Source organism: Mustela putorius, unplaced genomic scaffold (assembly GCF_011764305.1).
Source record: "Mustela putorius furo isolate JIRA1106 unplaced genomic scaffold, ASM1176430v1.1 tig00000095_pilon_pilon_pilon, whole genome shotgun sequence".
In the NCBI taxonomy this organism is placed as follows: domain Eukaryota; kingdom Metazoa; phylum Chordata; class Mammalia; order Carnivora; family Mustelidae; genus Mustela; species Mustela putorius.
In genome coordinates, this window is record NW_025421280.1 from 23,004,754 (window position 1) to 23,017,538 (window position 12,785).

Consider the following 12,785-nt stretch of genomic DNA (forward strand, 5'->3'; position numbering starts at 1 on the left):
AGCTGGCCAGGACATCACCTTCCTTCCCTGCAAGCCTTCCAGGCGAGATGCCAGGTGTGCTGGAGGGAAACCTCTGGTTGCCTCACTTCAGGTCTGGATGTACAGAGTTGAAGGGAGGCCCTGAGCACCTTCAGTGTCAGACATTGCCTGGTCCTAAGGGGACGCCTGAGTGGGAGGCGGAAGAGGCCCCAGGGACCGGATACCCTAAGAAGAGCTAAGACTGTGGTTACCAGCAGCGTCCTCACGCAGCCCATCTGGGGGCTTTACCTCCCCATCCCGCAGGGACCCTCCGAAAGAAGCCAGGACTTGGTATCCGCCTTGTCATATTTAGGTACCCGGGGCCGTGGCTTCCACCAGCCGAGCGCGGATCCTTAGTCCCAGCTAAGTTCCACCCGACTCAGGAAGGAGGACTAGGCGAGCCAAGGTGGGGGCGGGGGGTGGTGGTGGTAAACGGAATCCAGGCCCTAGGGGAGGAAGGGGTTAAATCTTACGCCCCAGGGCTCGCACCGCCCCAAAAGCGTCCCTCAGGCCCCGCCCGAGCACGCTGATTGGCCCAACCCTACCCTGTCCTGTCCAGGGATTGGCCCCTCGGAGCACGCCGTAAGCCCGGGTCTCCCCTCCCGAACTGTAGCGGCCTCCCGCCGGGGCTCTGGGAGCAGCCGTCACCCGGCAAGCAGCCCGCTGGCCATGGGGCTGTCTGAAGCTTCAGGGTGAGTGCAGGGCACGGTTCCAGTTCCCCGCGTCCGTGTCCGCGAGCTGCTGCGTGGCCCCGGTGAGGGCGCCGGCTTGGGTTAGCTCGGAAGGGGTATCGCTAAGTCCGGAGCAGGCATCCTCCTCCCCCTGCGAAGCCCTGGTTTGCAGCTCTGCGGATTTTCTGCAGGCGGCTGCCCCATGAAGCGGGGGATGGGGGCGGGAGCCCGCGCGACCCCCCGCCCCGGAGGGGTGTGCGGGAAGCCACTCGAGCGCCTCCGGCGGGTTAGCCTCGGGCCGCGGGGGGCGGCTGAGTGTGGAGGAGCCCCGGCCCTGGAGGTGAGCCGCTGGGCGCGTTGAGGCCCGGAAGTCGCCGCAAGGAGCCCATAGCGGTGGCCCAAGCCCACCCAGGTGTAACCATTGAGTGGGACTGAGGGGCCCCGAGGTGCCCTTCCAGGGGGAGGGGCCCAGGATCGAGACCCCGCCCTCTAAGCACTTGGCTGGGGAGTGGGGGAGCCCTTGAAGAAAACCTGAGTGACTCACGGAGGAGGGGCAAGGGGGCTCAAAGATCTCTGTGAGACGGCGGTGCCCAGAGTCTCTGAGGATCTGCCTTGCACCTACTCCACTCCCTTCTCCAGCCAGGACATCCAGGTTAGAAGTTCTTCCCAGGCGAGTTCCTACCCCTCGGGTGGGATCCTAACCCTAGGTCAGAGCCCACAGAACAGCACTTTCCCGAAAACTTTCCCAGCAGGGGAGAGTTCCCCCTCAGGGAAGACTCCTGCGCCGGGATCTATTCCCAGGTGAGAGCTTTCAGCCATTCCAGGTGGGAGCCTCAGCCAGGTAAGAGCTTCCCTTAGGTGAGAGTATCCTGCGGATGAGAACTTTCCTGGTTTTCCTGGCAGGTGAAAACTTACCAGAGAAAGCTTCCCTTCCAGTATATGCTTCCTCGAATGAGAACTCCCTCCCCACAGATCGCATATTCCCAAGGGAGGTCCCCCCCCCCCCTTCAGGTGGGAGCCTCTGGGTGGATAAGAGATTCTTCAACACTGAACATACCTGGCTGGTGCAAACTTTCCTGTTGGGTGAGAGCTTTCCCTACGGAAGAAAGAGCCTGGTCGTAGGAGCTCTGGAGGGGAAGTCTGCCCACTTCAGGTGGGGGCTTGCCTTTCCATGTGAGAGCCATCCCCTCCCTGGCTTTCCAGATCAAGCCTGAATTTGTCTGTAGCCTGGACCCCCAGGCTGGAAGCCCAGGGGTAATCTTAGCCCCAGTACTTTCCTTCCCTTAGAGGGGAGCCCCTCTAAAGAGGATCCTGGGGGCACCTGGGTGGCTCAGTGGGTTACAGCCTCTGCCTTCCGGCCCAGGTCATGATCCCAGGGTCCTGGGATCGAGCCCCGAATCGGGGCTCTCTGCTCAGCAGAGAGCCTGCTTCCCTTCCTCTCTCTCTGCCTACCTCTCTGCCTACTTGTGATCTCTGCCTGTCAAATAAATAAATAAAATCCTTTAAAAAAAAAAAAAAAAAAAGGAAACTGACTGAAGAACTGGACCCCTGGTCGCTGGGTCCCTTCCTCGTGCAAGCTCTCAGACAGACAGCACTGAGCTCATGGGGCAGCTGGATGGGGACTCAGAGACTGGACAGGGATTATCTGGGGGAGGGACTGGGGGCACAGTCAGGAGGACAGTCAGCCTGGGACAGGGACCGATAGAACACTCACAGGTGGGCAGCTCTACCTGGGTCGGAGGTAGGGATTGTATTCATCTTGCCATCTCTTCATAGGGGACTTTGGCCCAGTGAGAGACTTTTCCCAGCCAAAGTTCAGAGATTTTTTCTGGCTGGGCATGGGTCCAGCTCTCAGCTACCTAGATCTTAAGGCCTAGAAAAGTCAAGTCTAATCCCAGGTGTGAGGGAGGTCGGACCAGGGGTACACTCACTGTGACTCTGGTCTCGCCACCCCAGACGGAGGGACACACAGGCACTGTTGCCTGTGACACAGACCATGGAGTTGAGGAATCGAGACTACCATGTGGAGCGGCCACTGATGAACCAGCAACAGCTGGAGGAACTGGGGCACCGGACCTCAGCCACCAGGACCTACCAGTGGCGAACCTGGTTTCAGTAAGGCTGAGGGTGGGGGTCTGGGGGCCCTGGCAGGATCTAGGTAGACCCTGTCCCCAATACCTACCATTGTATCCACAGGTGCTCCCGTGCTCGGGCCCGAGCCCTTCTGTTCCAGTACCTCCCAGTCTTGTCCTGGCTACCCCGGTATCCCTTGCGTGATTGGCTCCTGGGCGACCTTTTGGCTGGCCTGAGTGTGGCCATTATGCAGCTCCCACAGGGTGAGCCCTACCTGACTCGGAGGCTGTACCCTGAGTCCTGGCTGGGGATGATCTGCAATCCTTCAAGGCCCCGGGCCAGAAGCCCTGTGGTCTTGTGCACCCCCATAATCTGAAGCTGTGAGCGCTGCCCCTGGAACTGTGGCCCATGACCTAGGGTTGGGATTCCCTCATCCTTTTCAAGGCCTGGCGTCCAAACCTCCCTTGCTACCATTCCATTTCCAGGCCTAGCCTATGCCCTCCTGGCTGGACTGCCCCCCGTATTTGGCCTCTACAGCTCTTTCTATCCTGTCTTTGTCTACTTCCTGTTTGGCACTTCCCGGCACATCTCCGTGGGTGAGTGGAGCCCGACTCGGGCCTTGCAGGAGGATGTCCACCTTCCCCTCTGGAGGACAGGGTGAGGGAGGGCCGAGTGGGAGGGACAAGGGAACTTAGGAAAGAAGACAACATTGGTGCTGGGTCCACGGTCATTTCCAGGCAGGACTAGGCCTCTGACCATGGGGACACAGATTCAGGAGAGCTCCAGTCCCTGGCTCCAAGAGGAGGTGGGTGAGGCAGCTCAAAGGGTCCAGAACTCAGCAGAGTCCTGACCGGCCTGAGGCAGGCTGAGCCCCTTTCCCCATCTCACCTTCTGCAAGGGGTGTGATTCTGGGCTGATGGACACAGGTGGGGCAGGGTAGGTGATGCAGACCAACATTCCTAGCCACCCTCAAGAGTCCTTAAGTTCAGAGTTCATACCTGACCATCAGCACAGCGTCTACCTGCCTGACAGTCTGAAGATACTTGTCTAGAATCAGCTGTCTCCTGACCTCTCCCCTTAAGGGCAGGGCTCCAGGGTAGGTCAGTGCCCTGTCCACTTCAGACCCATCCTGACCTACCCCTGCAGGCACCTTTGCTGTCATGTCTGTGATGGTGGGCAGTGTGACAGAATCCCTGGCCCCGGATGAGAACTTCCTGCAGGGTGTGAACGCCACCGTGGATGAGGTGACCAGAGACCACGTCCGGGTACAGCTGGCCTCCACGCTCAGCGTCCTGGTGGGCCTCTTCCAGGTGCAGAGCAGGCGGGGGGACATGACGCCTGCCCCGCCCCCGACCTTCCCCTGCCAGTTCCCCTCAGGGTCTGCCCATCCCTGCCCTCCTCCTCCCCCTGGCGGCTCCCTCATCCCCCTACCCCCTGCCCTGGGCTCTGCTGTAGCCGACCTGACGACCCTGACGCTTGCCTCCCATGACCACCCCACAGGTGGGGCTGGGTCTGGTCCGCTTCGGCTTCGTGGTCACCTACCTGTCGGAGCCCCTCGTCCGAGGCTATACCACAGCCGCGTCCGTGCAGGTCTTCGTCTCGCAGCTCAAGTATGTGTTTGGCCTCCAGCTGAGCAGCCGCTCTGGGCCGCTGTCCCTCATCTATGTGAGTGCAGGCAGGAGGAGGGCCAGCCGGGGCGCACCCCACGAGTGCTGCTGGTGACCCTGTCTCCCCTCAGACAGTGCTGGAGGTCTGCTCGCTGCTGCCTCGGAGTGTGGTTGGCACGGTGGTCACCGCGTTGGTGTCAGGGGTGGTACTAGTGCTGCTGAAGCTGCTCAGCGACAAGCTGCACCGATACCTGCCCATGCCGATCCCTGGGGAGCTGCTCACGGTTTGGAATCTGCGGAGGGTGGGGAGGGGGGAAGATACATCCCGGCCAGTGGGCACCCCGGGATTTAACGACCAGCTGGAGTGGGCACCAGGGAGAGTTCCTGAGGACGGGGTGTGACCACAGCAGGAAGGTCCCATGTTGGTACCTTCTGGACCCTGATATCATCTCCTTTCCCCAAAGGGTGGTGGTATAACTTACCCCTTGGCCCACTTCTCCCCAGCCGCCCCCAACTGCCAAAGGCTTTGCTTCACCCCCACAGAGGTTTCTCCACCCCCTTGATGATGCCAGAACCCTCCCCTGACTCTGTCTTCTCTCCCCAGCTCATCGGGGCCACAGGCATCTCCTACGGCGTGGGCCTGAAGTCTAGATTTGGGGTGGATGTTGTGGGCGACATCCCTGCAGGGTGAGCTCTGGCCCCCCCGTCCAGGCAGGGAGGGCTGGGGGACCAGGGCTGGCTCCCTCCTTTGGCCTCACAAATGCCCCTCACAGGCTGGTGCCCCCAGTGGCCCCCAGCCCCGAGCTGTTCGCCAGCCTGGTGGGATATGCCTTCACCATCGCTGTGGTTGGTTTTGCCATTGCCATCTCCCTGGGGAAGATCTTCGCCCTGAGGCACGGCTACCGGGTGGACAGCAACCAGGTCTGGGTATACAGAGACCCCAGGGCCTGGGGGCAGGGGGTGTGGAGTGTCAGGTGGGACATAGGGAAATAGCAAACAGACATGCTGGGACCGTGCAGGGGATTGAGGGCGGGAGAGCAAGGTATTCGGGACAGTGGCAGCCAAGCCCGGGAGACCATTGAGTGTGGATGGAGGTTGGGGACACCTAGGCCTAGACATAGTGGCACAGGCAGCAGGCACTACACACCTGCACTTTTCTCCACCAGGAGCTGGTGGCTCTCGGCCTCAGTAACTTCATTGGGGGCATCTTCCAGTGCTTCCCCGTGAGCTGCTCCATGTCCCGCAGCCTGGTGCAGGAGGGCTCTGGGGGCAACACACAGGTGGGCTTTGGGCGTGGGTGAACATCTGTGCACGTGCGCACACGCAGCTCTGGGCACTCCCACCCCGTTCCCCCCCCCCACACCCCTACACCCCCGCCCCACCCCTCTGCTCACTCCCACCTTGCAGGTGGCCGGAGCTGTCTCCTCCCTCTTCATCCTCATTATCATCGTCAAACTTGGGGAGCTCTTCAGAGACCTGCCCAAGGTGAGTGGCCACATCCAGCCAGCCAGGCTTGAGGGACTTGGCCAGGCCAGGGGCAAGGGGCAGTCAGGTCCGAGGCGAGGGGCAGCAATACAAGGTGGTGCATGACCTGTTTTTCAAGGTTGAGCTCTCTCTGGTGAAACTTGGGAGTCAAGGGTCGGGGATTAGAACCCTTCAGGGTCAGATCCAAGGTGTTTGGCTCAGGGGGGCGTCATGCGGGGTTATGCCAGCATCAGGCTTGCTCATGGCTGGGTGGTCAGGCTTGTCAGCATCTGGGTATCTCCCAACAGCCCCTGTGACACGCCTACCCCTCCCCCAGGCTGTGCTGGCGGCTGCCATTATCGTGAACTTGAAGGGTATGTTGAAGCAGTTCACCGACATTCCTTCCCTCTGGAAGTCAAATCAAATGGATCTGGTGAGAGGCCCCCCATCCTGCTGCTGAACCCATATGCTCTTTCTCCTGGCCTCCTGGCCTCCTGAGTTCTTAGACTCACTCATCCCTCCTTTCTCCCTGATGCCCCCAGGGCCCCTGTTTTGCTCCCTGAGACCCTCCCCCCAACCCCACCACTGCTGGTCAGTGCCCAGGGCAGACGTTCATTTTTCTCCCACTCCCCTAGCCACGTTGCCTCCTTCTTTTAGCTCATCTGGCTGGTGACCTTTGTGGCCACCATCCTGCTGAACCTGGACATAGGCCTGGCGATCGCCATCGTCTTCTCCCTGCTCCTCGTGGTCTTCCGCACGCAGCTGTGAGTCTCCCCTGTCGGTCCCCCCATCCCAGCTGGTGGGGGAGGTGAAGGCCACGCTGGCTCCCCCCAGCTTTCCCACAATTCATGGGTAGCCTGAGGCTCCCTGGTACCCCCTCATTGCCCCCTCCTTACACTCTCTCCTTCACAGGCCCCGCTACTCTGTCTTGGGGCAGGTGCCAGACACGGATATTTATCAAGATGTGGCCGAATACTCAGAGGTGGGTGGCAGGGCCTAGGCAGGGGGACGGCCTGGTGGGGTGGGACGGAGGTAGAATGGGCCTTTGTTAGTCCTTTCTGCATCAGGCAAAGACCCTGGGGGCTGAGGGTGCTTTGGTCCTGGGAACTTCAGAGAAGGAATTTGGGTCCGTGACTCCTACTTAGAACTATGAAAGGACAGAGGAGTGGACAGAGAGAGACCGGGGAGCCGGGAGAGGGGTCTGTCTTGGAGCCAGCAGTACAAGCCTTATCCTGCCGAGCAGCCTTGGGGCAGGTATGCAGGAGCCTGGGGCATCAGGATGTAGGGGAGGCTGTTTGCTGACCTGATCAGTGGAGTTCTACATCCAGTTGTCCATTTACCTCCTGAGAAGCTTCATGCCTAATAGTGGGGTTCTGGAATAAAACAAGCCCATTCCTGCTGACATGGAGCCTTGGAGTCCGAGTATAGTATAATTAGGCAGAGTGAGGGGAGGGCAGGACAGGGGCAGCTCAGCTGGATGGAAAGGGAGGTGGGATGCATTATACAGGCCCAAGTGCCGAGCCCTTGTTGGAGTGGGAGCCGGGGAGGGTCTCTCTGTGCACATGCAGGAAACTGATCACAGGGTGGGCAGTGGAGCCCAAGGGGCGGCCTAAGAGCCTGACCTGGCTATTGGCAGAAGTGGGGGGAGATGGGAAGGGAGGGCACAGGGTGCCCTAGAGGAAGCTTTGACAGGCCTGGCTGAGGGCCTGGGTGATGAGGGTGAGGGGTAGGGAGCAGGACGAGAAGTTAGGGTGATATGGCCAAGTTTGTGGCCTAAGGTCTTGGGAGGGCAGGGGCCGCAGGCTGGGCTGGTGATGGGGGGCCCTGGGCCACATTGGGGGAGGGAAGGAGGAGAACAAGTCAGCCAGGAGAGTGGAGCGCTCAGCCACTCCAGCCCTGCCCCATCCCCAGGCCAGGGAGGTCCCAGGCGTGAAGGTCTTCCGCTCCTCGGCCACCATGTACTTCGCTAACGCTGAGCTCTACAGTGACGCGCTGAAGAAGAGGGTGAGTCCGGGGGTCCCCAGGGTGAGTGTTAGAGGGTCTCTCCCTGCCCCAGAGCGTCCACATCCCCTTCCGTGTTGTTTGCCTCTAGTGCGGTGTGGACGTTGACCGCCTCATCTCGAAGAAGAAGAAGTGGCTCAGGAAGCAGGAGCAGAAGCTGAAACGGATGCAGAAGACCCTTCAGAAACAGGCAGGAGCCCCTTCGAGCTGGGGATTCCTGCCCCCCGTCCTGTTGCTGAACCCACATGCTCTTTCTCCTGGCCTCCTGAGCTCTTAGCCTCACTCATCCCTTCTTTCTCCCTGATGCCCCCTCCCGGGGCCCTGCTTCGCTCCCCCCGCCCCAAGGTCGGCGCTCTGGGCAGAGTTTCGTTTTCTTCCCTGCTCCCATGCCAGTGACAGCATGGACCACCTCTTCCATTCTTGGCTGTTCCTGGAACTGGTCAAAACCCCACCGACCCCAGACTGGCGGCCCTGGGTCCCAAGCTTTAGTCCCTGGCCTGCCTAGCTGCCCAAAGCCTGGGGGTGACACCAGACTGGGATGGCTTGGCTGTCCTGTGACAGCCGGGACAGCTCTTTCCTGTTGCCCTTCTCCCCTGGCCTAGACTGCTTCCTCCGAGGGCACTTCTGTTTCCGTCCAAGTCAACACCAACATCACAGACGTGGAGAGCAACAATGTGGACGACTCCATGGCCAGGGTGAGGCTGGAGGTGGGAGAGGGGGCAGCCGTGAGCTGCAGAGATGTGAGTGGTCCACGCATCCTGCGGGGAAAGCCGTGGCTTCGAGGTAGTCTTGCCGGCGGGGGCGAGGGGGTGGATCTGTGATGGGTCCAGTGCCCAATAGGGAGAGGCCTAGTGATCTGCTATAGATTTTGCCTGTGGCTCTCTGGTCTGCTATCCAAAGACTTTGAATTTGTAGAGCCCACAAGACCCCATAGTCTGTGCTCATGGGTAGAGAGAAGGAATTGGGGTTAAGGGGAAAAATATGGGATCAAAAGGGACGCCAAGCTCAACTAGAGACCCAGGTGGGGTACCACGCTGTCGTGTGTGCCCCCTACCCGCCCGACCCTGGCTGGCTGAGGATGGGGCACCGTCGTCCAGCGCCCCACCTTTTTAAGCCTCCCTAGGCCTGGGCCTGGGAGGTAACAGAACAGTATATGCCCATCTCTGCATGCTCTCTAAGTCTGGGCTTCCTCTCCTCTGCGTCCCCATGTGTCCCTCCTGTCTTTACATACAAGAGGCTCCCCCATGTCCAGGTTTTCACATGTGCCCTGCACGTCCCATATAGGCGGGTGTTTGTGTGCGGGGTCCCACATCTGATCCTGTATGGTCCTTGCCTGTCCGTCTTTGCCATCACCCCTTCACGGGCAGCCTTTGCAGGGGGTGTCTGGTTTCCTAGCAGGCGAGCACAGGGAATGAGCTAGAGGATACAACAGTCAGCGGTCAAGAAGATGCCAAGGCGGCAAACGGGTCCACACTGAAGGCCCTGGGCCTGCCTCAGCCACACTTCCACAGCCTGGTCCTGGACCTGGGCGCCCTCTCCTTCGTGGACACTGTGTGCATCAAGAGCCTAAAGAACGTAAGGGGCTGGGGTGCTCCTAAGAAGAGCCATGGGAGAGGACAAGACCCCCCCCCCAAGCCTCCTGATCCCAAAACTAGATCCAAGAGCCTCTCTGAGCTCCCTCTCAAAACTCTCCACCTCAACCTGCCTGAGTCCTTCCTTGGAGCCCTCGAGCCTCCCTCTGAGTCTAGCCCCTGCTTTTTTGGCTGCAGATTTTCCGCGATTTCCGAGAGATCGAGGTGGAGGTGTACATGGCCGCCTGCCACGGTGTGTGTGGGGGAACGGCACAAGGGGTCCGGTCAGGGAGTGGGGCTCTTCTAGCCGAGGAGTCTGCCGAGCAGCACAAAGAGAAAAGTCTCTGAGAGTGGGGGTCAGAGGGGTCTTGGGAGGCAGGGTCAAGGGTTAGGAGTGACTGGAGGTTTAGCTGTAACCTCAGGCATAGAGGTCATGGGTGAAATGGGTCAGGGTTTTCTGGTGACTGAGTTTGGGGGCTTGATGTTCCTGGTGGTTCCGCAAGTCAGGGGAGACCTACTCCTTGCCCGCAGCTCCTGTGGTCTCCCAGCTTGAGGCCGGGCACTTCTTCGATGCATCGATCACTAAGCAGCATCTCTTTGCTTCTGTCCACGATGCTGTGCTCTTTGCCCTCCAGCACCCGAGGTCCAGCCCTGCCAGCCCTGTTTCGGTGAGCCGGCCTCTGGCTCCTGAGTTCTTTTTGTCTGTCTACTGCCTGTCCCTACCCTGACCCCCACCTCCAGGAAGTCCACCCTTTCTGAATGGCACTGTCCCCAGTGGACCCACTGGTACCCCTTCCCGCCTTCCACTGAAGCTGCTCCCAGGGGCAGGGGTCGCTGTCCTGGGGGAAGGGGCTGCTGTGTGTTTTTGGAAACTGACTGGAGCCTTCCCTACCTATTCAGACAACCAAACTCTGACCGTGATTCCGCCCTGCCTACCCCTGCTCACCTCTGGAGGCTGTGACCAGGCGCTTGTGAGAAACTCCCCGCCCCCGGGCTGCCTCCAGACGTCACCCAGGAGTCCCCTCCGTATACACACACACGCAGCTCAGGGATGGAGGTCCTGGGATTCCCACGTTCAGTGCCATAGGCCTGGGCCTGGCAAGGGGCACTGGAGTCAGACCGGCACCAGCTGGGCTGGGGAAAGATCCATGTTTTTAGCCCTAGAAATAAAGACTTGTTTGCCTACCACCAGGCTCTGCTGTGCCTTGGTGGGGGCTTGGTGGAGTGGCAGTGATCCATAGCCCTGACTCCTGACACCCTTCTTATGCCCCAACATGGTGGGCTGAAGTCAGAAGTTGCCGGGGAAGGCTTGGGAAGGGCAGAGTCAGGTGGGAGAATAAAGAGCCAGAGGGAGAGTTATGGGGCCCAAGGCCAGGGTGGGGGCACCCCGGGTTCACACTCCTCAGCCACGCACAACCCTCGGCGCCTGTGTCTTTAGCTGGAAGACCGTGGAATCTGCTTCTCAGGAATGGTCCCAGTGAATGCGGCCCCTGGAGGGTGGAGAGTGAAGCTGAGCAACCCGCTGGGGAAGCGAGGTATCCACAGGTGCTACTAGCCTGTGTCAGGAAGTAAGCATGTGGAGGACTGACTGACTTGGGAAAAAAGTCTGTTCATATTATTAGGTCACTCGGGCTGTGCAGGTCACTCTCCACCCAGAAGCATGTGCTGACTTCTACCTTAAAAGGTCAGCATCTGGGCATGTCACCCAGTGGGCAACCATGGGCCTTCCTCTGGGAGAGCTGAAGCCCTGAATGAGGGGGGCGTGGGGAGGGCTAGAATCTTCTGGGTCTCCGTGGCGGAATAGCTGGGATGGTCATGTCACCATTCCCACATTGTGGGTTGCTTGGTGAGGATTAGATTAGATTAGATTAGATTAGATTCCGTGCCAAGGAATGCTCATAACAAGGCCAGTGTTCCCTGCTCGGAGCCCGGGAGCTCTGCCTTCTGCAGGTACTGCCCAGGCGCCCTGCTCAGTGCTGGGCCAGTGGACAGAGGCCGCATTGCCCTTCCTGTCACCGAAGTGCCCCTTGTCCAGCTCCGTGTTTATCGTGTGTGGCGGCGGCATCCTGCTCTGTGTTCATGAATCAATCATCCGCCGCCCCCCCCCCAACCACAGGCCAGGAAGTCAGGGCTTCTTAATCCACTCTGACACGCCATGTCCCAGCCTCAGGAATGGTGCCTGGCTTGTGGTGCGCTTGGCAAATATTGGGTAAGGGAAACTTCTGGGCCAGAACAGAGGTCAGACAGACCTCAAATAAGAATTTGCATATTGTTAGAACGACTTTGAAGGAAACAAAACAGGGTCACACAAGAGAGAAGGGATTGTGTTGCCCAGCAGGGTCACAGGAGGGAGGCTAAGGGAGCAGTGTTGCCTGGCCACGCTGCTCCTCCTGAAAGGCCATGGATCCTGCTGGAACCCACAGCTCGCTGCTGGGGGAGGGGGAGGGGTGTTTGCCCGTTGCCAGGCACCCGGGTTCTATCCGGGCATTTGGCACCGCCATGCTGCTCGCACCATCCTTCCTGCTACTGCTGCCGCTGCTGGCCATGCCAGCTCCCTCCCAGGCCTGGTCTCGGCCCCTGTGGTACCAGGTGGGGCTGGATCTTCAGCCCTGGGGATGCCAGCCCAACAGCCTGGAAGGTTGCGGGGGTAGCCTGGGCTGTGCCGGCCACTGGATGGGCCTGGGGATGAACCGCCTCTACCCCGTGGCTGGGGTCACCATCACCACCACCATGATGCTGATGATGGGCCGCGCGGTGCTGCAGCGGCGGCGCGCTCAGGCCACCAAGTCCGAGGTGAGTACAGTGCTGCTTGGTCCTCCGCAGCCTCCTGCCTCCGCTCCCACCCTGTGAGCTCACATTCTCCACCCAGGCCTTGCGTCCTCTCCCTCTTGGCTCACAGCCTTGGGCCCCTACGCTGGTCCATACCCATCGGCCCTTGACCATTCCCTGTGGCCAGTACTCTGCCCCCATCTGTCCACCCATTTACTATCCCTGTTCCTCATCCAGCCCCCTGTGACCACCCTAGCCCACGGCAGACCCTCGCCGACCCTCCATCACCATCTCCCTTCCCGTCCCCTGCTCCCCGGTCTCATTGCTGCCTCTCCCCACAACCCCACCCTATCCCCCTGCTCTTAACTCCTGCTTCTTGGTCCTTCCTCAGCATCCAAAGGTGACCACTAGCCCGAGTGGACCCTGGAAACGGCGGACCCCCATCTCAGACCGCGCCCTGCTCCTTGGGGTCCTGCACATGCTGGATTCCCTCCTGGTCCATATTGAGGGCCACCTGCAGCGTATATCCACCCAACAGAAGACCCCAATAAAGGCGATATCCGCCCAGAGTGGGTGACCCAACATATGCCTCCCTTTGCCTGATGACCTGA

At 60.2% G+C, this 12,785-nt stretch overlaps 2 protein-coding genes across 13 annotated transcripts; both read left to right on the plus strand.

Moving 5' to 3' along the window:
• Positions 1 to 583: 583 nt before the first annotated feature.
• Positions 584 to 10,593, plus strand: SLC26A6 (solute carrier family 26 member 6). Of its 12 annotated transcripts, none has more exons than XM_045080256.1 (23): positions 608 to 710; positions 1,329 to 1,341; positions 1,439 to 1,530; positions 2,646 to 2,804; positions 2,886 to 3,025; positions 3,248 to 3,358; positions 3,909 to 4,072; positions 4,263 to 4,427; positions 4,501 to 4,653; positions 4,974 to 5,056; positions 5,143 to 5,290; positions 5,536 to 5,649; positions 5,777 to 5,854; positions 6,171 to 6,266; positions 6,491 to 6,597; positions 6,746 to 6,815; positions 7,745 to 7,837; positions 7,926 to 8,024; positions 8,437 to 8,529; positions 9,230 to 9,409; positions 9,604 to 9,658; positions 9,937 to 10,073; positions 10,306 to 10,593. In XM_045080256.1, the coding sequence occupies exons 1-23, from the start codon at positions 688 to 690 to the stop codon at positions 10,318 to 10,320; spliced, it is 2,388 nt and encodes a 795-aa protein (XP_044936191.1). In that variant the 5' UTR covers positions 608 to 687; the 3' UTR covers positions 10,321 to 10,593. The 12 variants fall into 12 exon arrangements, with proteins under 12 accessions (XP_044936206.1, XP_044936209.1, XP_044936211.1 ...); XM_045080263.1 differs by having other exon boundaries at positions 1,442 to 1,530; XM_045080260.1 differs by having other exon boundaries at positions 610 to 710; positions 9,233 to 9,409.
• Positions 10,594 to 10,791: 198 nt separating this feature from the next.
• TMEM89 (transmembrane protein 89) lies at positions 10,792 to 12,756 on the plus strand. The gene is made up of 2 exons (XM_004760708.3): positions 10,792 to 12,198; positions 12,566 to 12,756. Exons 1-2 carry the CDS (start codon positions 11,806 to 11,808, stop codon positions 12,749 to 12,751), a joined length of 579 nt encoding a protein of 192 aa, XP_004760765.1. The 5' UTR covers positions 10,792 to 11,805; the 3' UTR covers positions 12,752 to 12,756.
• The last annotated feature ends 29 nt before the right edge of the window (positions 12,757 to 12,785 follow it).